Source organism: Erithacus rubecula (genome assembly GCF_903797595.1).
Source record: "Erithacus rubecula genome assembly, chromosome: 1".
Classification (NCBI taxonomy): Eukaryota; Metazoa; Chordata; class Aves; order Passeriformes; family Muscicapidae; genus Erithacus; species Erithacus rubecula.
The window spans coordinates 76,826,919-76,852,454 of record NC_136658.1 but is presented as its reverse complement, the minus strand read 5'-3'; the positions used below and the strand labels follow the sequence as shown (position 1 = coordinate 76,852,454).

The 25,536-nt window shown below is 37.9% G+C and overlaps 1 protein-coding gene across 1 annotated transcript in view; it reads right to left on the bottom strand.

Moving 5' to 3' along the window:
- Positions 1-25,536, bottom strand: part of ATP8A2 (ATPase phospholipid transporting 8A2) — a gene marked incomplete at its 5' end in the record, with an annotated part of 312,234 nt that overhangs the window by 101,280 nt on the left and 185,418 nt on the right. Inside the window, 5 exons of the mRNA XM_079298009.1 lie at positions 380-436; positions 775-836; positions 4,464-4,542; positions 5,558-5,680; positions 8,272-8,346. Coding sequence (XP_079154135.1) covers positions 380-436; positions 775-836; positions 4,464-4,542; positions 5,558-5,680; positions 8,272-8,346 — 396 coding nt within the window. The remainder of the gene's footprint in view (positions 1-379; positions 437-774; positions 837-4,463; positions 4,543-5,557; positions 5,681-8,271; positions 8,347-25,536) is intronic.

Sequence of the window (25,536 nt, the reverse complement as noted above, 5' to 3'; positions counted from 1 at the left end):
CACCTTTCATTCTCTATTGCATTAATTTTGAAGGAGCTACAAAGGATAATTTTCTTGATGCATTTTCTTAAGCAATTACATTAGTATGTTGATTTCATGCAAAATTTTCCTCATTTTTAAGTAGAGATGGTGACAATGCACTTTTAGTGTACTCTTCCCACTTCTGTCAGGCTGCCCTTTTTCATCACAGATATCATGTGATCTATAAGTTCATTCCCCTTACATTCCATATTTAGGGAGCTTAGCAGTCTATCCTTATAGTAAAGGCCCAATTAAAACTCTCAAGTCCCAAATGATTTTTAGCACTTTTTATCTGTATTAATACTCATTAGGGAGGAAGGTGTGCTAATAAAAATGAAAGATACTGGAAAGTACTTACTCTAGTCCATGCAGTTGTTTCCAAGCCAGCTTTCAGACAAACGGTGACTACAACATACTGCAAGGAAAAAAAAAGAAAGAAGACAACTGCATTACTAACATTCTCAAATTCCAAGGTGTTCATGGCCCTATCTCCCCTTTACACCTAAAAAACTACTACCATTTAGGTAGCAACCCAGGAATTTGGCAGTGGATGGGGAAACAGAGCATAAACTATTGTTGGTACATATCTGGGAAAAAAAATTTAAAAGGAAGAGCTAAAATCATGCACACGGCATCAGATCAATTTTATTTTAATCACACACTTTCTTCAGGTTTACACCATTTTCTCATGGTGAAAAAAAAGGCTGGAAAGAAATTCTACCATTCAAAAATTGCTAGGATACACAAACTTACAGTGTAAACTATGTTTCCAACAAATAAATAGTCAACCCCCTGTCCATTTGTGAATACTGCATCTGAAAGAAGAAGAAAAGAAGATAAAGAAGATAAAGACATTTTTTATCAGTTTATCAACAGAATAAAGAACAACAAGATTTTCAGGAGAAAATAACTGATCCCAAACTTTTCTTTTTGAACATCAAAAAGCACTCTTAGAAGTTGTGAGGTAATGGCAATGCAGAAGTTGTGCTCAGCCAGGCCTCAGACACAGTGCTCAGGCAGAGCACACATCCATGGTCCTGGCTCCCAGAAGCAGACCTAGCAAAAGGGGCAGTGTTCACCAGAACTTAACATCTAATTTGCCTGTAAGAGCTGAGGTATGTCACTGACACTTCTTCTGTTGCTATCTGTCCTGTATTAATTGTCACCTCTAACAATACTTATTATTTGCATGCCTATGATGAAAAAGCAGTAAAACACCAGTTGACTTGTGATGAAAGAGTTGAATTAAGAAGAGCAGTGACAGTTACATCTGTAAGGGACACATACAAACATACAATATCCCACTGGAGGTTAGTTCAATAACTGAGCAATATTCAGTCACTATCCACCAGTTCTCTATCAAGTGTGCACAAGGGTTCACATTACATACATGTTAAGATATCATTTGAAAGTGCCAAGCTTGGCAATAGTTCAAATGTCATTTAGGCTCTCAGCCCTTGCTGAATCAAACTGGAACACCATGAAAACACATTGAACCACCACATGAATGACAACTGAAACTCACAGGAGTTTTCAAGCATTACTCAAGCATGATCAGTATTGCTATTTTCGCATGTTTTAAGACAACTGCTAGGGAAATACATGAACAGAAGGGACAAAAAGGCTTAAGATAAAACCTTGGACTCATTCCTAAACACATACTGCCTAGAACAGCGAGCTTCTACCATGACAATGCCTTAAGTTTTAGCTTTTATATTTTCCAGATTCTATACTGCATTAGTATATAACTCTGAACTCAATACAAAGCATTAGTAAGTTCTCTTCACAATTTAGACAAAACAATCCTTTTCCAGCCTGAGAACCAAGAACACTGTTGCCGTTTCAGATCCAAGAAGTATAAACAGTGAATTGAGGAGAACAAACTGGGAGGGTGGGACTTCATAATCTGAAGCTGCAATTAGACAATTAACCCCAATATGTAAATGGACCAAAACATATAAAGTGTGAAAATGTGTGATCCATCCATCTTGGGTGTAACTTTGGCTGGGCTCTTGTATTGCCCAAGGTGTATCCTTTGAAGGCCTTTTTTAAAAATACCTACTTTATTCCTTCAACACTTTCTAGCCTCTGTTCTAGGTAGCCTCTGAAGACATCCATGACAGTAACACTTTGTTAGATTCATTTGACAAACTGGATCTGACATTCTTAAACAAAGGTTGTGTACTCCAGGATCAGTAAATTTTTAAGCCTATAAAGAAGAGTTCCTGACACCCTGATCTCCATGATGAAGATCCTGCCTAGCTTACAGCAAAAAAACCCCTATATATTTAGTCAGTACAGTTAACTCAAGCTACTTGTTTTGTTTTCCTTCTACTGTGTGGCTGTCTCCAAAGAACTGACAAGCTCTGAATATTTTTCCAGAAGTTGCTAGTTCTATCCCTGCTTTATTTTCAATATTAACTACTAAGAAACAGCAGCAGATAGACTAATGACTAACACTGGAAGTGGAGCTAAAGCCTGAGACAGCTACATTAGGAATTGGCTTGGTTTCTAGCCACTGGCATCTTCCACAGCCCAACTCCTCCCCTGTGGCTTCAGGCATTTACCACATCATTCAGGGACACAACCAAGATTTTACAGTCACCCTGCTCTTTCCCCTGGTGGCAATGAAAAACGTGAAGAGCACTAGGGAACTTAGTTTCTCATGCCAAATGCTGTTGGTGCCAAAAGGCTCAGTTTATTAAGAAAAAGGCATGCCTAAACACGTATCAGTTTTGCTAGAATAAGCTGACAAGACATGGCCACGCTCTAGTGCAACATCACAGTGAACATTTAAACAACTGAATACATTTTCCTGTAAGTCTCAATTGTTTTAAAATTATATATTTTAATGCAGCAAGTTAACGTCTTTATTTTTTGGTGTTTTCCATGACCTTTCACTTTGGGAGGCTACACAGTCCTGAAAGGAATGATATTTGTGCTAATGAGAACAGCAGGATGCTCAGTGAACATTCATCTTTGAAGCTATACAAGTGTCCATTCATGGACTACATGCACTTCACATTCTAAGGAACTCAAGAGGTTAAGAACCTCAGTGCCTCAGTGTGAATGGCACAATTTTGTCTCTGGCACTGAAATCCTTCTTGCACTTGGAAATGCAAAGAAACTTGAAAATTCAATATTCATTCTTCTCTGGAAAACAAACTAAGCAACCCATTCAAAGGAACTCAGAAAGCTACCCTTTGAGGTGGTATTTCAGTCTTTTAATTCTAATTGTTGAAATGAAAAGCATATTATCTTTTCAGGAACTAGAAAAACATCTATGGAAGACTATGTAATTTTAATTACAAACACTACAGATATCGACCTAAATTTCTGCAGTTGAATTTTGAGGAGCTATTCAAGATTATTATTTGTCATAAAAACAGTGTAAAAGAACAACAAAACTCCTCAAATCAAAACAAAAAACAATCGACCATAAAAACCCCTCTCCCACAAAATGGAACCATCTTTTAGCCCATGTGCACAGGAAAGGGAAGTCCCTTTCTTACGTGGTCCATCAGCCAGCATGTGAAGTTCCCAGTGAGGATATGATACTGACATTTTAATCAGCCAAGTAGACAAACATGAACCTAACCCCTGTAAGTATCTTTACTATCCTGCCTCTGACACAAACATTCATCTTCCCTCCCTTTTTATTTATTTCATTTCCTGCCCAGTTAATCGATTCTGGAGGGTAGAAAGTTTTCTTAAAATCTATGTCTTCCAGGAAAGAGTTTCACTTGTGAAAAATTTATTATTTTAGACAAATATTCTCCACCCCAGCCCTAAATTCCTTATATGATCTAACCCTATTTCTTACTACAATCAAAAAACAGATTTTCTATGGCTTTTCCCACCCACACAACTATACTGGAAAGCTAGGTAGAAACCATATGGGATTTACTGGTCCCTGAAATACCATGTAGTTGCATTACCCTGAAAAGCAAGACTTAATAACCCTAATTTGTAACCAGTCTCATTTCCCCAGTATCTCTGACTCTTGATCTTGTTTACTTCCATTCCAGCCAATTCTTTTTCACAGTACTGTGTTATGGAATAGGAGAGTTCCAACAAGACATACAGCAAACTGTTCTAAGGCAGCTGCCATAAGAACATTATTCAATCAAATGCTGAGATCTCAACACATTACCATAAAAAAAGGCATTTTGTGAAACATCACTCAGTATTTAGGTAAGACTTCTTAGCAAAGCAGTAGTTTCATTTTTCACCTATTAAAATCACTATATGAATAATAATTATGTTAAATTAGAATAATTTCTGAAAGCCACTAGACAACCCGCCAAGCTCAGCAGCTAAAGACTATTGAACTGTCTGGCAGCATTATTTCTTGGGACTTGGCACGACCCCCCTTCTGCAAACACACTGGTTCTGTAAGACTGAACATCATTTACTGACGTAAGAAATAATGAAGCTCTTACCATGCTCCAGCACTTTCAGTGGAAACCAGAAAAGAATGATGGAATGGATAAGGGCATTGATGCAGTGACCCCAGAAAACCTGAGGGAAAACAAACCAAGCCATCAGTAAAGTCCAAAACTCTTGACCTCTCTCTAACTCCTAACAAACACTCTATTGTATAGTTTAGAGTCAGAAAATGTTTGTCCTGAAGTGAAATACCTACACTTCTGCAGGATCTATTTTCTCCTACAATTTCTACTCTTTCACAAGAAAACACTGGTCCAGTTCAATCATTTTATTCTGCCAACTTGAAGCATAATAGGCAAGTATGCTTCAGTTTAAGATCTTTATTGAAATAAGGCAGACAGATTGAGTCCACTTTGTTTAATTACCTCAAAAAATGACTTTAAAAGAGTGATTCAGCATTATGAAATGTTCTATTTTCTTTTAATGGGAAAATACTTTGTGCTCCACAGTTTTAACTAGCAGATAATGCAATTTTGCACAACGTAGAGCTTTAGGTACCCTACAATTTCCTTTCCAAACAAAGCAATAATAGAACTTCCTTGATTCAGAAGTACATTTAGATGTGCTTATTAGGGAAAAGACAGAATACCAAAGGCTGGCATTCTCCAGCATTTAAATAGAAAAATGGAGTAAAATGTTTTCTTCAAAACTCAAATAAGCCAATTCAAATTCTGATTTCCAAAAGAACTACTGGAACACAGCCATACACACTATGAAAAAGCACTCTAGCAGGGAGTATTACGACAACACATATGTTAAATAAATCCAGGTGATGTCATCATGACTTATCAGTAGCTGTGAATTGAAAAATTATACTTTGATATCAATCTAACCTTGAAACAAAGTTTATGGGTATTTCAGGACCAGTTTCAAGTGAAGTTGCAGCAGAAAATCCTTATTTATAAACAAGGATGTTTTCTATTTAAATAAAAAATATTGTCTTGGATTTTTATTTAACTGGAAGGCTGAACAATCAGTGGTTAGCATAAAGCAGAAGTAACATCAGGAAACAAGTTATTTTCTGACAAGGAAAAACTGGAATATAAGAATGCTCTTTTTTTTCTTAGAGTAACAGGATTTCCCTTACCCTTGTGTTGAAACCATCTGCATTTTGAGTGATTTTGTATAGCTGTGGAAATCTAAGCATGCTATCTTGAGTACACGATCGTTCAAAAATTCCCAGAGTAAAGGGTGGCAGTGCTGTGAAAATCTGCAAGGAAAGCAAATACTAATTGAAAGCAGCTCTTAGTTTTAAGTGTATCTCATATAATGTTTCGTTACCTAGACAAAAGCAGAATTCCCAGAGATTTCGGTAAAGCTTATACTATCTAACATCATTTGACATCATTTTCAATGGTCCAAACATTAATTTCATCAATTTGTAACTCTCAAATCTTGACTTACAAACAAAAGAAACACGAAAAAAAAAAATCATATTATTAACTAATAAGCTTAAACCCAAGAAGTTAAGCATCATTAGTTTCTGATGTACCAGCTAATCCAGCGAGGGTCAGACACATCAGACTGCAAAGGAAAGACAACATGTATTTTTACAAAATAGTCTTGTGGGAATAGTTTCCAATATAGCTGCAGTTGTAGCCATAATTAGATATGCAATGTGCTTAACCACTGCTAAGTTTACAGACAGAGTAAATGTGGAAATCACATTTAAAAAAAAAAAAATCTACTGAGCAACAAAGGCCATTCTGCATTATGGTGCTTTGGGGATTCCCCTGGCAGGCACGAGCTGATAGGAACAAATTAACTGCAGTGTGTGTCTGTGCTACAGGCAGACGCTTGGATGGCCAAGCCTCGGAAGCCTTCCAAGACAGGCAGCAGGACACTCTGCCAGAAGCAGAGTAAATTAGCCTCCACTGACTTTAACATTGCTGCTCTTAGAGTGTTGCCAGGATCTGAGGCAGCTCATTTAAAGCTAGCTTGGGTATCCATGTTTCTTGTGGTCCACAGTGCAGGCACAGAGTGAAAGTAACACCAGGGTGCAAGTCTGAACACTAAACTTCATTCACTTCCTTTTACATCAATAGTTTATATCAGAAACATCACTTTTAATCCTATACATAGATCTATTTTTAACAGTTTGAGAAGTGTTCTTGAAGTTAAGAGGCAGGTTGGAGTTATGAACTGTTTCTAGGGAGTGTACACATTTGGAGAAGGCAGGCTGTGATTCCCACCAGCAGCACGCTGGCAGCTGGGGAGCAGACAAAGAACAATGGGGAGGAACAGAGATGAGTGAGAATCAGTAATTACAACCCTCAATCCAGTGGGAATTGCACGTCTTCGCTCACGAAGTGATAAACCAGATGGCTAAAATGGCAGCAGGCTGAGGGTAGAGAACTAGAACTGAGTGCCCTGGTCCAATATATTCCAAAGAAGACCGTGTTCTCATACAGCTTTAGTGTACTTCCCCGGGTTTCTTGTGTTTATTGGGCATTTATACTCTCACTTGAAGTAAATCTTCTGGTGGTTTTGATCACAAAGACAAACCTCCAGTGTGAAACCAGTAATTACAATGCCACTATGATTTCATACACTTTATATTCTAATGAGACTACTAATGAAAGAAATGGTTAATCTGCACAGAAGAGAATGACTTTCAAAATCTAAGCCCTAAAAAATTGTGAAATTCCCTAATATCCTACTAGCACTCGATTCTCCATGAGTCCACACAACCACTGATAATTTTAGAAAATACTGACCTTAAAAAACAAGGTTTAGTTTCTGATTATAGAAGATGAGTTTTATCCAGAAGCTTTAGGTAGGGTAGATAGATTCATCAAATGAGGTTTCAAGATAATAGATGCAAATATCTAAACATGAATGACAAAGACTGCATAACAGTCAGGAAATTAGGGTGAAGGGAATCAAGGGAATGATAAATCCTTGAATAAGTATCTTCAAGTAAGAGTATGAAATCTTAAGGAATATGGAGGCTTGTGCCATCATTTTTAAAATGAATGTGACAGAAGTTAAGTGGTTCCATTAATACTACTCAGTGATAATTTTCTGGCTTTTTCTGTATTAGCATATATTTGGAATGAGTTTTTTTAAAGAAAAAATTAAATTCCCTTCCTGCAAAGAGACACTTCAACATTAAGAGTATCCTAACAGCTTATAAATGCAGGCACTGGGTTGCTCATTACATTGCAAAGGTAACCCTGTCAAAAACACCAACACAGGTCTATGGTATGCTTTCAGAGATCCTTCAGACTTTAATCTATGTGATAGATTAAATAATATTACTGATTAAAGAAATAAAATCATATGACACAGAGTGACACCCTGTGGGCCACGTCAAAAATCAGAAAGCTCTCCCAGACTGGCACATCCTGCTCTTGTTTCAAGTGCAAAACGCTGATGACACAGTGATGCAGCTTCTCTTTATATACCTAATGGAGCACGAGTCAGCCCAAAGCACCTGCATAACACTTCTCATCAAAACTCAGAATGGAGTATTTTGAGCATGAACTGCTACCAAAATATTCAGTGCAAAACACTGAAAATGCTTTCAAAGAGGAAATAAAATTCTAATACCTGCAGAGCTTTATGCAGGCTATATTGGGCTAAACATCTATTTTCAAGGTGTTCTCCCAAATCTTCATTTTGCAATAAAAGTTTAATTTAATTTTTTTTGCCCTACCTCAGAGTGGATTCAAAATGGCTTTTATAAATGAACTTACTTTTCCTGACATACATCTAGTACAGTTACCTGTGAAAAAATGGAACACAACAAAATAATACAGCAGTCCCAAGCACTATCAAGTCAAAACGTGCAGCACTTACCACATTATACAGACCAATGCACCATCGCTCAAACAAGATCTGCCCGGAAAATCCATTAACGAAAGCAAACCAAAGCTGAAAAAGAGACAAGTGACAAGAAGCTTTAGATTACTCCTGCAGTACATGCTTCCATTTACAGTAGAGACGAAGGATGTGGAATACAGACCACCATCTGGAGACAGAGGCTTGTCACACTGTAAAAATAATTTTCAGCACTGCCAGGCAGTTATTTTGAAGCCCTACATTTTAAATACTGGCCGAGTACTCCTTGCTTAAAATAAAATACTCAGGCTACGGAGAAATGTGCTGTATTTACATCATTGCTCTAAACAAACCAGATGTCATCAAACTGCTACAAAATCCTTATCACTGGGAAATTAACATGCTTGAAGCCAGAAGCCAACCTCATTTCCATCACGTTTGGTAAAGTCCAGAATTTTCAAAATAATTGTGTTTAGATGGATGTTCTGCTTAACTTGTGTTGCATGTTTACAGTCCCAGAATTAACAATGGTATCTACTTGTCAGCTGCATTATCAGGATTATATTAAAATTTTACTGTCTAAATGATGCAAAAGTTATTATTTAATAAACGACCTATTTAACAATTAAAATTGGAAGAGGTTGCAAAACAAGCTGCAGAATCATTTACAAACACAACCAGGCAAGCCCTGAACAACCTAATTTGCATTTAATATTCACCCTACTTTAAACACCAGATTGGACTAGATGGACTTTAAAATGCCTCCAGCTGAGGGGATTCTGTAGTGACACAACCCCAGCAAACAGCTCTAAGCTTCAGTGCATAGGTAAACTCTTTTCAGCATTTCTGCAGCTTCTTTGAGCCTATTAATCTTGCTTAAGGACCTTTTTGAAGCACAAACTGCTATATTGGTTGGAACAAAGTTTCTTAATGGACATTGAAAGAAGCTTAGGAAAGAATATAACAAAGAAGGAAAAGAATTACTGTTTATCAAATAAATTGGAAACTGGATGAACAATAGCAGTTTAAGAGTGTCCTGAAACAGTTTGCATGTGAAACCAATACACCTATTAGATAACAAAAGATTTCTGAGAATTTCTGGCTACAGTCCCTTTCAAAATCCACAGTTCACCATGTCACTTTGTTCAAAATTAATTCAATATTGTGTGTGAGAACACTCCCTCTAACCTCCAGTTCAACACATTTTGTGTTGCATTTTCTTTATAAGTCCACATTGCACTGGATGCACTGTGTGCTGCAGACCAGCCAAGTGATAACCACACCCATTCCCTTCTCACTCCCTCAGAGCCCACAGCACTTAGTGCCCGGTATCTTTTCTGACACTGTTCTGTCACACATTGGGCAGCACTATGCTAAAAGCATCATTTATTCTCTGGCTCACTTGTGCAGCATTAGTGGCCTAGCAGAACCTCAGATAACAAGCAGTTAGCTGTACATCATCCGATCTTTTCCCTGCTCCCAAAATGGATATAGAATAAACATGGGGAAAAAAAAAAAAAACCCAAAAACCAAAAAAAAAAAAAAAAAACAAAAAAAAAAAAAACCACAAACAAACAAACAAACAAAAAACCAAAAAACGACAACAAAACAAAAACAAACAAACAAACAAATAAGACTGCATCAGGATCTACTTTCACAGATGCAATATCTAAACAGACTGGGACTCTAACATGGTGAGAGTTAACTTCATGGAATATTAAAGTATCTACAAGATTGGGAAGAATAACAAATAGGTTCAAAAAGCTATTCAAATACACAGTGCTGCAAGACATGAAATTTACATGCTGTACAAAAGGAAAAAGTGAAACCTTTTCACATAATACACAGCTGGCCTATGGAAATGTCTCCCAGAGGATGCTGTGGATGCAAAAGGCAATTTGAAAAAATATCACAGAAGGAAAAGCTGGAGACCAGATGAGTCTGCCAGAGAACTACCACTGTTCACAAACCAGAGACCAAGTTAGTTGAACTCTTATTTCTCTACTTCTTACAGCTGTTCTATCACCATTCTTGTTTGAAATTAAACATCAGTTCTAATGAACTCTCATTGTTCAAGTAAGAAATAATGACACTGATTCTAACTCATCTGTTTATAGCTATGTATTGAACAGTTGGTCACCTATTTAAAATTACTTCCTGTAATTTTTTTTAACCATCAGCTGCTCTTTCAAGTAGCGAGTTTCTATTTATTTCTCACTATATTACTCTGGAGTTTGCACTTTTCAATACCTGCTGCCCTTCTTGCAGCTCGTAGCTTATAAGTGCCCTTATGAGCTTTCTTAAGGGCTAACAGCTTCATTCCTTTACCACTTAGCTGAAATGCACCAGCCTAACATAAACTGCAAAATATTTCTTAGGTTTTCTAAAAAAAAAGGGCCTCTTCCTTTCCCACTACCAAACATTCAATTGAAAGAGCCTTTAAGCACTCACCTCACCAGCTCTGTCCAGAAAAAGGACAGAAGACACACTCTACATCCCAACTTCTTATCATCGGTCCTATTGCATTGATACTTTGAAGGAATAGTCTCTAAATTTCACTCTAAGGACCCAATTAATGCCCCAAAGCAGCACACTGGCCAGTCACACTCTCACCCTTGCAGTGTTCCAGCCAGTTATACACATCAGCCCTTCAAAAGAAACATATGAAACCTCTTTGGTACAAAGCCTGAGGTCCCACAGAGAAACCACAATTTATTTGGGGTGTTCAAGTTAATAACTCAAGGGTTTCTTCTAGGAAGAATCCGAGCTTTAAAAAAGCATGCTCCCAGATATTTAGCAATAATGATCTAGCATTTATCATCTCCAGGCTTGTTGCAATTAATTGCAATGATGAATGAGGGCAGCAATTCTAGAAACAATAAATAGCTCACAAATCAGAAGCCTATCTGGCTTAGTTGGCAACCTGACTGTGCTCTGCTCGGTTTTCTAGATCCCACTGGGCAAAGCAAACTTCAAAGGTTTAGTAGCAAATGATGAGGCTTTTTATAACATTGGCTCGTGCTGCTTAGGAAACAACTGCTTTCTGAAACCATAGCTTCCCACAGCCAGTCCTCCAGCAACAGACATAGCTGATTATCCATCAAGAGGGTAAAACAAAGCAGCCAGACTTTCTGTAGCTAGCCTATGGCTAGAAGACAAGCCCTAAACCAGGCAAACCTAACATCGTGGATTCTTAGATTCACATTTCCCAACAAAAATATTAGCAGTAATGATGACAGAATCACATAAAACTTGGGAAGAGCAGAGCTGCTAGGATGCCTCACAGAGCAGCAGAGAGACTCTCAAAGTACAAGTGAAAAACACCCACTCAACAATCAATTCTTTCTAGTCAAGATGTACTACTGCCCTGCCACAGCTGCATGGTGCAGAACTCACTAAAGACCCTGCTAACACCGTGTTGACATGAGTGAATCAATACAGGAGAACACTGAGATGGTTGTGTCTGACTGGAGTAAATAGGTATTCAGCTGTCACTGTCTTGAGTCTTCTGCAGCATCTTTCAACACTGAAAGAATTTTCCTCTATGGAAAAGCTTTCTCCCCATTTCAAAAGCTGATATAATTTGGATAGGCAAGAGCTACCACTTAGAAAGTTCAGTGTCTTGCCAATCCAAAACTTCAATTTGAACTCTTTCTTTCTGCAGTATCCACACAGGTAAAACTTAGAAGTGAGAGCATTTCCAACACAAGTCTTCACTCACCACAGACTCCAAGCAGAGAGTGAAAGTTATCACTGTTACGATGCACTCAAAAGTAACAGCTATGCTTGTTTTATCCACAGATTCACACTACCAAAGGGCAACTGAAAGAAAGACTGTGGGACACTGTCTCATCCTTCCTCAATATCTTCATGTCAAGAGTAAATCAGATAGTCTGCATACAATACACATTTAGTTTAAATTTAACACAAGCCATAAACTGCCATGCATGGTTTAAGGACCAGTTGTTTGTAGAGAGTAAGGTATATCTTAAGTGCAGCAAAGGAAAAAAAAAACACCAAACCTTCCACCTTAACGTTCATGTTAACAAAATGTACTAAACATATTTGAAGTTGCAACAAGCCATGCTTGACTCAGACTCAGTAAGCTGGTAGGAAAACTTGCCAAGTCTGCCTGGCTTGCCAAGCTCCAGGGGTTTGCAGGGCTCAGCTCCAGTACTGCTATGAACAAATGGACCCACAGTTATTAAACCTCTTTTCTGGCTGGAAAAAAAGAAATCTTTTCACTTTAACTATTACCTAACTGCCAAAAAGCTGGAAAAGCTTATTTGTAACTCAGCTACAAAATATATATCTTTCTCCCAAGAAACAAGAGGTCCAATTTACATGTAAAGAGATTCAGACCTAAGGCTGAAACCTGGGCTGATACATTGCTGTGCTTTATTATAGCAGATATCACAAAGATGTTAAACCAGTAGGTATCATGCAAAAAGGAACTGGAACATTACAAACTGAAAGCTAGCCCATGTTTCCTGCCTTGAAGTGTGGTTGCATTCCTTAAATAAGAAGCCCCACTGCTGAAGCACTCAATGCCAGCTGTGATGTGGGCACTTTGCCACTAGAGAAAGGGGAGAGGGGAATAAACCAGAGGTCAGCAAAAGCCAACAGATGGTAATACTTGGTTAATATTGACTTCAGCTGCAGGCAAACTGAGGATCTCAAGGTAGAACAGTCCCACTCTGCTGTTTTGAGCTACACAGCATATCCACCTGCTCTAGAGTGTATTTTGAGAAAAGAACAAGTATTATTTTCAAAAAAAATTCCCACTCAAGCAACTTGGAAGGCAATTTTAATTGCATTATTACTTCATGCATAATTACTGCAAAATTAATGCCTGAAATAGTAAGAACTAATTTATTTAAGCGCTCTAAGGCACTGGGATAGCAAATCATCTCTATTTTAAATGTGTATATTTATGAAGGCTTGATAATAGACGGCTTAACGAGTACTAGAAATGTTTTCCCAATTTTGCTAAAGGCACAGAAAGCTAATGTAGTCAGGGTATCAACAATTGCCACAGGCACCAATTATAGGCAGACTGGATGCCTTTACTATGCAGAAATTAGTTAAATTCTCGAAATATCCTCTCTCAATCAGCACACACACATTTGGCATGTTCTTACCAAATAGGCTCATTTACAATTTGCCCAATAAAGCAGGTTTGTGTGTCTCCTGTGCAGTTCATTAATAATGTATCCTGATTTAAGATCTCTCATTACAGATGTCTCTCTCAACACCAGCCTCTTATTCCTACCCAAATGCTCACAGCCTTAAAATAATCCCTTCATTAGAGAATGTACAGCACCAATTTTATAATGTAGGCAAAGTGTGTTAGTAATAAGATTTGACAGGGTAGGCATGGCTGTGTGAGACTCACTTCATTTGCTGAGGAATATTTCCCTTGCTCCTTTTATTCCCCCCAGTGTTTAATAATTCTTTGCTGAAAACAGATCGATATTTTACAACTGAAAAGAATTTGCTCTAGGCCTGTGCACTCCAAACAAGTGCCTATTCAAGGTTAAAAATCATCTCCAGTCTTCTCTGCCAGTGTTGGCAATTATTTTCAAAGTTTCACACTGCTTTTGTCTCATTAAAAAACCTTATGCATTGACTGTAGCGCTTTGTCAAATAGATACTAGAGCAACCACTACAATAGAGGTTTCCTGGCTTTAAACACTAATTTATTAAATAAGCCTGAACAGCTGTTATAGCTCCTATTCTATTTCTTCTATTCCTGATTTCATATGGTTTGTATTTCAGCATACTAAAGAACACAGATTTTATCAGCTTTGTCTTTCACTGTTTACAGAAGAGGCATATGCAGAAAATTTTACTCCTTCCTTAAAAAATTGTTTTTGTACTTCTCCAACTGATCAGCTGCTAACATCCTTTCTCCGAAGCACAGGTAACATTCCACAGGAGAGGCAGGCCAGAGCAGAATGGAAGGGGAAGAGGGTAAGAACAGTCTCACCCCACACTTGGACTCACAGTTCTTTCCATTTCAGTCCTCAGAATTCTGAAGACTTGAAAATAAAGTAAGAATTAGCAAATATCTGGGTCTTTTCTCTCAGTGGTTCCCACTAGGGAACAATTATGCTGCTTATTCCAGGAGTTTTGAGCATTGTCAAAAGATACCACACCTGCAGATGACAATGTAGCATAGATCAGAAGACCTTACCATCAATATCTAAAAAGATTACCTCTTCCAGCAACATCTGGCCCCAAATAAACTAATACATGTATTTAAAAATATGACAAAACATAGTAGGCCATGCCAATGCCTTTTGTTGGGTAGTGGTTTACTTTTTTTTTGTTCCTGGAGTTATATGAACATCTAATCAGTGTGCTAAATTATCCATTCATGTTTACGTCACTGGTAAGATGAAGAGACAGCCCTTTAAAGCACACTTTACAGAGCTGTAATATAATTTTTCTTTTTTTTTAATCTTATGAAATCATGTAGAGAAAAGGTAGGCCATTTCTGCATCTCTTTTGGTATGAAGTATTCCAGAGACTTAATACTTGTTTAGCACACTAACTGCTGCAGAAGCAAGCCTATGATAATGTGATTAGAAATGGCCTGCCCTGCCAAAGGGCAGATGTACTTGTCAAAAGATGTGGTTAAACTTAGTGGTTCTTCAGAACATTTCCCTTTTACAAATATAGACAGCTCTATTCCAAGTTTATTCTTCATCCTTCCTTAAGTTTTTTGAAGAAAGCTGACACTGCTACACTAGGATTTTCATAAGTATATATGGGACACCCTTCAAGTCATAGGCCTCGCATAGTGATTTGTCAAAAAACAAATTAAAGCCCAACATGATTCAGTCAAGCCCTACCATGAGGCAGAGTTTCAGTATATCTGCATGGCCAAAGGGGTCTAAACCTGCAGTTAGAGCAAAGCCACCAGGATTGATAATGCTGGGAATTGCCAGCCATTATCCTATAAGGCAACCAGAGTGTCCTGCTCTGGCTGGGAGTCAGGCTGAGAGGAAACAAGGCAGGACCTTGCTGTCTACATCCTCATCCCATCTCTAGCTTGGTGAATGAGGAGGGCTCAGCTTCCTGGCTGACAAGCTGGGAATGTCCTGCCAGACCACACTGTCTACTGCTGTGCAATGGAAATGCCTGCCATGGACTCCCAGTGGCATCAGCCTTCCTTTAAAAAACAAATTGTAAAGAAAGGTTCCACTGACATGGACATCATCCTTGTGCACACAGCAGCAGTGACCACAGGGCTGGAGTCAATTCAGGCATGTTAACATGTCTTTGGGGGAATTTGTTTGGTGGGGTTTTGCCTCTTGGATTTACCTAATCAACTTCTCTAACTGTCCTTGAGTACTCGCACATCACTGTGGAACTCAGAAGTACAATATGACCATTAAGAGCTCACAGTATCTCCTCAGCATATAATCATGTCAGACTGGTCTTCATACAAGTTTCACAACTTTGTAATTGACCTATATCACACACATAAGGTAAGGACATGCTACTGTACAGTTTGAAATGATCTGCTGGTTTTTCTGAAGCTATGTGGTATATTTAACCATTGATAATGTAATAGAAGTGCTGTGGATTTGTTATTCCTAATTTATTCTCTAGTGCTGAAGTAAACAAAAGAATTTTAACTATTTACATTGATGGGTGAGAAAATGTCAACAGTTTCAGGTAACTTATCCACCTGAAATTCTGCTAAGCACTTGGAGGCCACTAAGAAAATATATGTCCAATAACAAGAAAAGCAGTATTTGAAACAGAAGATTAGGGAATTGTGGAAGAAAAGATGCTATGACTGTAACCCAAGTAAGGGTAGTGGAAAGAAAGCACAGAAACAGCTACAAAAAAATCAACCAGTCTAGTACTGGATGTAGAAGCAGAGCCAGTAAAACACACAGTGCTCTATGAGTAAAGCCTGATAATGCCATGAGTCAAAACTGAGGCTAAACCCACCAAGGCTCTTCACACCTGGGATGTGCACTAGGGCTCACTGCAACCTGGACAAAACACATCACCACAAAATGTAGCAACAAAATATTTCCACATCTCTCATACCAAAGCAAAAACAGACAGAGGCCAGGAGCTATGACACACATCTAGCCCTAGAAATAAGCACAGAAAACACAACACACACCCCCATTAGCAAACATTCTGTATATTTGGGAAGGGAAGAATGGAAACATAGTAAGGATTTTTATGAATGTAGAAGTATTAACCCTTTAGGGATAAAGGGTATCAGGAAGGAGCAGGGTAGGTATTGGAGAAATAAATGTATTGAATGGTATAATTCATTAAGAAAATGGTATTACTTTTGCTCTTAGTTTCTTTCATTTCATAGCATTGTGTAGCTGGCAGTTTCCATTTAACCTCTATGTAGCTTAATACAGTTACCAATCCACACTTAAATGCATTCATTTATACCTGCATATGACACAATGATCAGTAGAAGAAAAAGCAATAAGGAAATTAATATTCATTTATTGTAGTTAAAATACAGTTGTGCAGTCTTATTTTCTGGATATGAACCTATGCAATGTGTTAGGTAATCAAAATTATTTTAAAATTTCCATGGATGAGATGCAATCTCAGTACTGACTGAATAAAAGTGAGATTGACCAAGACCCTAACTGTTATTATTCAGCTCCTATTTTATAGGACATTTCACTTCAATTCTTTCCCTTCTTACTTTTATTTGCAGAAGTCCCTTATGTTACAGTTATAAATGCAGGTTCACAGACTGCTTTTCTGTCACCACATAAAGGAATTCTACTGCAGAGCTGCTGAATTAAGTGTAATAGGAGCAGTTCTGTAGCAAGGTCATTTTAGGTCTGGAACCACAGTCCCCCCAGGATTCTCTGTTATGGCTACGTGAAAGGCCAGGCTTTCCTTGCAAGTCTGTTTTCCCCCCTTCCTCCCTGTGAAATAAAATTCAGTCTCTGTAAGACCTTGAATTAAACTACTTTCATCCAGGAAGTTTATATGAAGTTTCCTGACAGCTTGGAACCCAAGGAAAATAGCAAAATTAGCAACAGAAAAGCCAGATCACTATAGAAAATGTAGCTCATCTTCTTTCATACTGACAAGAGTAAACCTTTACAGGGGTAATCCCAGGAGCAGCCTATGTTTCTCATTACTCACAGCCCTATTAGCATTTCAGCACACAGACAATATTCTAGCCCAAAACTACCAGGACACACAATGCAATCTGAAAAGCTTCCCAGTACTTTCATTGCATTTGATCAATTGTTATTAATACATCCATTTTCTTGGTCAATGTGACAATCTAATAATAGATAGGACTTAGAGCTTTGTTTTGTACATGGCTGCTTCAAAACATGCTACCCCTTCCCTTAAGCTTCAAAACTAGTACAACAAAAAATCTGTTTCCTGCTCTCCTTGCTTCACTTCTCATGTAGAAAATACATACAATATTGGTAACTTAAGTCTACATTTACTGCTTTATGTGCTGGCAAAAGTCTAAAAGAACTGGGTCCTAAATATCTTTTGCCAAAATACACAGCACATTGTAAACATGTTCAATTACTTTACTGGTAAATTACCTATTGATGTACTTCTCACTACATAAATAATGTTTGAACTTCTTTAGGAAACTGACTAGCTTGCTTTCCCTGCAATACCTACAAAGAAATTCTTGGGGTGTCTTTAAAGCATTTGCTGTATCTTCTGATAGAGCTGTGTACAAAGAAAGCCAAAGATTTTCTTTGCTAGCTACAAAAAATACCTTAGAGAAGAAAAACTTAGAAGCTCATGCACAGGACAAAGCAATCATGTGATTCCTAAATTCAGTCTAAGATTTCATTATGTGGCTTTAGGAAGGTATTGCACACTCAGTCATAACATCAAGCATGCAGAAAAGACTACTTCTTTTTAGGAATGTGTCTCCTACAAAGGTTGGCTGATACTGGAGAGACTATGGCAGACTGATAATGTTTGCTACCAACCAGTTCTTAGTTTCACAGCATTTTGGAGATTTTTAACCTGAGAGAGTTAACTTGCACCACCACTTTCTTGCTGGGTGAACTCTTCAAGATAAATGACCATCAAATTGCCCCCAGATATGAGCCAGGAATACATCCCTGCTTTCTCCTTTTAACAAGTTCCTCAAAACCACAGTAAGATTATACAAAATGAAAATCTGAGTTAACACTCACAGGAATGAAGTCTACAAATGAGGTTTGAGCTTTGGCAGTGCTCTAAGGAGCAATTCTGAGAATGAAGATGCATTTGCCATCTTTTACATAACACAGAAAAATAAAGACAAGTTACAAGCTTACTGGAAAAAATTAGCAAACACATATAAACTGTGAAATACTATTTGTACAAGACCCAAAAGCTATTTTGGACATCAATTTAATTGATAACCCAAGCAGAATTTCCACAAACTAACTAGTAAAAATAAAACAAGTGCTGCTAGTTTCTAATACTGCAGAAAATGGGAGGCAGGGACATGTCTACAGAAAGCGTCCATACCATGATTCCCATGATCTAGCTGCAGTACACATCCCTTCCACCACTCCAACAGCAGCTGTACCTTAGAACTAGATTCAGGTGCATACAAGCACCTGAAGAGTACAAGAAGAATAAATAGATGTATCCAATTCCCAAGCCAGATGAATTAAATGCAAGGCAGATGTATATTTATTCCCTCTGAATGAATTCTTGGGACAATGAATCTTCAGAACACAGCAAACGCTCCAAAAGATATTCTTCTGTATGGAAACCATGTATTCTGCAAAAACTTGTCCAACTAAGTCATAATTATGTTTTCCCCCTTCTTACCTTCTCCCTTCATTCTAGGTAGGGATAGAATACATCTTTAGAAAATTAGCTCTTCCATATACAGAATATAGTCATTCAATACCTGAGTGGAGACACAATAAGACCTTAAAAAAAAAAAAAAAAACCCAAAAGAACCCCAACAACAAAAACACCCTGACAGCACTTTATGTAAATTGAAGGCAACCAGAAATTAGGAGTAATCAGGTGTATGGGAAACTTTTGTTCATGTCATATGCAATATAGAATCTTTCCTCCTTGTAAGCATATGTCAGTGTTCCTAAGGTCTTGGTTACTGGGGAAAGGGCTCAGCTCCCTGAAGGAGCATCTGAGTTCCACTAAGAACTGCAAATGTTAACTTGGCATAAGATCATCAAGACATTCATACCCATTCAAACAAATGTCTGATCCCACCCAGGTGCCTGTTTATAAAAGCACATGCATGCATTCTAAGCCCAGGAAAAAGTATGAACCGAGCAGCTTCCATGTACTCACTCAGTATCTGCAAATATCCAGTTCTGTGGATTTTCCAAGTCTCCCGTGCCTTGCCTATGCAGTGATGTTCTATGTTCAATGTTCTATTCCTCTGGGACTTTCTTGTTTCCTCTTAAGCCCCTGTAAATGTCCTGCAACTGCATCTTGTTTTAAATACAATTTAACCTGCAGGTTTATCCATGAGAATGAGTCTGAGCCAATGTTACATGTGGCATACTGTGAACTTGCCATTTCAAATGAATGCTCTTTATTTGCTCAACAAGTGCTTTGTTCTTCATTTTTATAATCATGGGATATTCAGACTTGCCAGTACTCAAAAGGAATCTCATAAACTGATCATAAAAATCATAAACTGATTTTTTCAGAGAAACACCCTGTTCTATGAAAAATTATCCAAAAGTAGACCTGGGAACTCTTCACTTCTGGTTGCATCCTCCATTCCATCTTTGGCTGCATCTCTAACAGCAGACAGAAGGGAAAAGCTTGTATAAGTTTTTACAGAATCTAAATACATGTCTTCTTGTCAGTGCTCTGTTTCTTGATATCTGAACTTGAAGTCTGGAAACATGTAAAATGATTGCACTGTACTTATGGGGACAGGGTGGTGATTTCAGCTGGAAGATGAAATAACTCTTGCTCTGTTTCAGAAGCATAAAAAATATTTTGACCCTAAAGAGGGCATGTTGATTGTGAAGTAATTCAGATGATTAAACCCAAGCTGCTGCAGCCTTTACATTGGGAAATATTTCCTAACCTGTCAAATCCTCTTTCCCTCAAGAGGAAAATATTCAGCAGTATTCAATTAGGACATTGTAGTATCTGAACAAAAGGAACGTGTTCATGCTAGAACCTGAAACGAGTAAGACATACAAGACAGAGGATAAGTCCCCAGGAATGATGAAAGGCCAAGGACCAAACATTTGCATGTCAGCACCTTGCAAAGGTCTCTCAGCCTTGTGCAGCCCAGAAATTAGCAGTGTCATACACTCAGTGGCTCTGAGGCTGGAGTTTTTTCCCCAGTGAGTTATTTTCAGGGGAATAAAACCTCAACTTTGAATGGCAACTTCTGAATGACAAGATCACTAATACAAGTAACCACCTGCCATCTTAAAACAATCTAAAGAGCTAATGTTACAGCAGTGAAAATGCATTGGTTACTATTTCTAGGGATTAAGCAAGATGAAAAGAAAAGTTTAGGGTTAATTATACATTAATTATATTTATAATTTACCTGAAAAACATGTAGTTTACTAAGGGTAGAGAGTCTGATGTACATTCTGGATGCATTTCTCCACAACTGGTTGGCTGTGGCTGCATGTAATGGTACATTCTCTATTGTTAAAATTGAGTGACTGAGGCAGAACTCTATGTAAAGTGGTTTAAAGTTTCTTCTAATATTTGAGTAGTGCAAGTATAATAACAAGTTTTCCCCCCCCACCTTTCAACTTTCAGAGCTAAAATCCCCAAACGGTGAAATGAAGGCTATTTCTGACATCCTCTTTCCCCTCATATAATCATCCAAACTATAAACAAATGTTCCCTTGCCTGCCATACGGGCCTGTCTACACAAGGAAGTTACAGTGGTTTAACTGCGATGTGATTGCAAATCCACCTAAATTGGTTCCAAATGTTCTGTGAATGCTCTAAGCCTGATTTAAACTGAAATGATAGCCCAGATAGTTTGTTCCACAGATTTAAAACCTGCATTTAAAATTGAGTTGATTGTTGTGCTGCAGTATGGAAGACAATCTTTAATGAAACATCAAGTCTGTTGTGATTCTTTATTTAGACTTGAAATGACTCTTTCTGAGAAAATGCTCTTGAGAGACTGGAAGCTAGGAAAGCCCAATGCAATACAAGGCTGGCCTCTTTTTCAATTCTAGATGGTCTAGATGGTCTCTGGTGTCTTTTGAAGAAGCAACAGCTATGTTGTGTTATTCAGTTCTTCCAGAGAGCTGACTGGCTTGTGCCTGCACTGCCCAGCATCAGCACCTGGAGGAATAGTAGGCTGACTGTCCTGTGACCCTTTGTGCTTGGTCTGAGTAGGCCAACTGTGTGAAGTTTTTTTACAACACTTGAAAGGGCTGGAAAGAATGAAGTTTATGTTCACAGCATTAGTGAGGTCTCGTGTTGTGGGTATGGCACAAGATAAGAGGATATTTGAGGGCATAAGCCTACCAACATGATTTAAAGGACTACACATGTTGAGAGTGACAGTTCTCAGAGTAGCTGTGGGCCATATGCAGTGAAAAGCATTTCATAGCTTAAATACTTTTGCCACTGGATAATCTTTCTTATGTTTAGATTAAAAGACTACTTCTCTTACCTCTTGGCACCATTGTTTAGCAAAAATAATTTTTCCCCCATCCTGGCCCCAAAAGATCTGGGATACCACTCTGTTTCATATACAGTGATTACCAGCCCTATTTTCTAAGGAGAATTTACAAAAACCTGTTGTTACACCAAAATGTGTAATATTGCCAATTAACCAGCTTTATGACTTGTTGAAATTTGTGGAGAGGCAATCCCTCAGCTTTGCCTCACTGTCCTCTTTAAAATGTTCCCCTCCCTTCCTAGCCAGGTAGGAATAAACCACTGCACTGCCAACTGCTGCACTATCTCTTGCTTCATGGAAAGGCTTGAACTTGAGTCCAGTGTTTTGAGCCCATCTAAAATTCTTAGTCCAAAGTTCTGGGTTGCCCCCAGAAATACAGTGCAATTGTTTCACATTTTGAGACTTTGAGTTCAGATATCAAGAAACAGAGCACTGGCAAGAAGACATGTACTTAGATTCTATACAAGCTCACACAAGCTTTTCACTTCCATTCACTGTTAAAGATGTAGCCAGAGATGGAAGGGAGGATGCAACCAGAAGTGAGGAGTTCTCAGGTCTACTTTTGGGTAATTTTTCATAGAACAGGATGTTTCTTTGAAGAAATCAGTTTATATGACTCCTTTTGAGTACTGGCAAATCTGAGTACCCCATGATTATAAAAATAAAGAACAAAGTACTTGTTGAACAAATAAAGAGCATTCATTTGAAATGGCAAGTTCACAGTATGCCACATGTAACATTGGCTCAGATTCATTCTCATGGATAAACCTGCAGGTTAAACTGTATTTAAAACAAGATACTGTACTCAAAACTGCTGTGTCAGATTTCCCCCAAAGAACAACATAAGATGAAAGAGAATACTGGTAGTTACAAGTTTTAATTGCACTCAGTGTTAAAGTCTCTCACATGAAGTGTAACAACTGTCAGAAAAGTTGTTTTTCATTTGTAAGGAAATTTAAAAACCTTTCAAGGTTATTTATAATACAGCACCACAATTATTCTTCTCAACCCAGCACTGGATTTAGAATTCTAACCAAGAGTTTCAATGTTTTATAAATCAGAACTCTATACCATGAAGTAAACCCATTGCCGCAAAGCAATTTATACCTTGGCTAATTAAAAAAAAAAAAACAGTGCACACAAGTACATCATAAAAGCATATTGCAAGCCATTTCTCAGGACAGAAAGGTCTCCTACTTGCCATAGCCATTACAGGCTTATTTCCCTTAGCCTGCTCTGCATGCTTAACCATCAACATGACAAAGAGATATTACAAACAAATGATAGATTCCAGTGTTACAAAAAACCACCAAAGACAGCTGTATCACAGCAGAGTGAGTAGCTCACCTTTTCAGTCTTACAATTTTAATAATTCCTCCCTCCCACACCTTATACCAGATTAAGACAAAACAAAACCTTTGTCAAACTGATAACACTTAGGAAATGATACCATAGTTGATGCTACAGTATAGTAATATGATCCAGTTACTTACATTTATGGAAATCTTAAAATAACCTCTTAGCTAATCACAGCTTGTTGGCATTTGAAGGCAAACCCAAACCTCACTCACGAAGACCTTCATCTACAGCAGTAGTTAATTAGATCACATTCCTCTCCATTAAGAATTTTTTTTAATATTAAGGTTTGAAGGTTCTTAAAAGTGTTACTACGATCACTACCTTCCTGTCAGCATCAAAATACAAAAGACAGGGAAACAGCAGGGTTTACACCTCTGAAAAGGCATTGGCTTTTCCAATCCTGGCACCTGGACTGTACAGAAATTCACCTGAGATTAAAGAACCAGCAAAGAGAAAGCACTTCCTCTCTTCTACAAAAATTAGGATCCGAACATTCAGATGGGTACCCTGTGAGATTTTTTGAGAAAAAGTTAAAAAAAAAAATATTGAAAAGTACAAGGGGAAAAAAAGTTAAAATACTTAAAAAGGAAAAGGGTCTTGTGCTTAGCAGTGGTTGCTGCTGAGAGTGAAGAGTGAACAGAAGCTTTTGGCTTTTTTTTTCCTTTGTTTTTTAAGTAAAGCCGACTTATAAGCCTTCTGCAAAGAGTTCTATAGTTGAATAATTTAGCCCATGGATGATGCTTTATTAATGGCATGCTTCAGACGTTATCACCGGAAAACTGGATAGAAGCCCAGATGTCTGGTTTAAGACCATTTTTATTTCCTACATTTTCAAAACATTGCATGGGGCTTTAGCTGCACGATTCAGACGAACTTAATGAGAGTCATGCAGCTATGCCTGCATATGTTGCTTTGAAAATAGAAAAGCACTGGTTTGGCTTCTGCTTTTTTGAAGCTCTCCCTGGAGTGATTTAAAGGTGTTTTTTCCTCGCAGTCTTTTCTCTAAAGGTCTTCTACACTTCACCTCACCATGTCTGATAGATAAAGAGCTGACATTTTGGACACCTCATTTTTTTGAAGACTCCACTACTATGGCCTTGTGTGGTACCAAGAAACCAAACAGTAAACTGCAAGGCAATTAAATTTTGCCCATAGTGTGTATGTACTCAATTTAACTGCAATGGGTTACTTCAAACCAGAACAATGCTGTGGGCACTGAGTGGAGTTGCAACTTGCTATCAACATATGTCGCTTGTTATGATTGATTACTACTTACTGTAAACCATTTTAATACTCACAGATGATCAAACTTAATATAGGCTATTCAGGTTCAAATCAAAACTTCAGTATATATTGTATTACACACCACACATCTCTATTGGAAAGCCATGCCATAAATCATACATTAAGGAAAAAGAGAACCATACATAATTTACAAGCTATTTAATAAAATAACTTAGCTATATTTCTGTTGATAAGCTATAAGAATAATTTTACTTCATTCCCATCCTTTCAAATAGCTGAAAATATAAACTTTCTGATTTTCTTCTATTTTCTTTAAATATGAGTGCTAATCTTCCCCCTTCTGAGTTTATGAATTGGTTGTTAAAGCAAGAGCCTGTCTCAGTCAGCTGGCAGTTTGCAAATCTGCCTTCAGGTCCAAACAGATTAAATCTGATAAAGGATCAGGACTTCCCTCTAACCTCACAATTCTGCAGTGACATTTCAACAGAAAAGGGAAGTGGAATATGAAGATTCACTTTTACATTTTCAGTGCTCATATTTATAGAAAGAAATTATACAAGACACCATGTAAATACTTAAGTTCTGAGACAAAAAGCAAGCAACACAAGTAGAATCACTTCAGGCAGGTCTAGATGGGAAAACACAAATACTGTGAAGAAAAAAGATCACCAACTGTAAGTCAGCAGGAATAACTTTAAAGAACGAACTACTGCAGCACAAGACTCCCTTTCTTTCATATAGGAAAGACTGACATATACACCAACACTAATGATGCATAAGCTTCACTGATGAATTGTATTCATAATCTGTGTGATAATTACAAAAGCCATGACCCCCTAGAAAACCCTCCAGAAGTTTGGAGATCCTCCTGATCCTGACCAGTAGAGACTATCAAAGGCATGACAATGAGCCTGTAGGGCTCATTACTTTCTTCTAGGGTTTAGCTGGAATGGCATCTCTTCAAGTTTCCTGAATTTCCTAGAATCCCCCTGCCCTGGGCTCTAGAGAGAGACTCATTCTTACTAAAAATGCACACA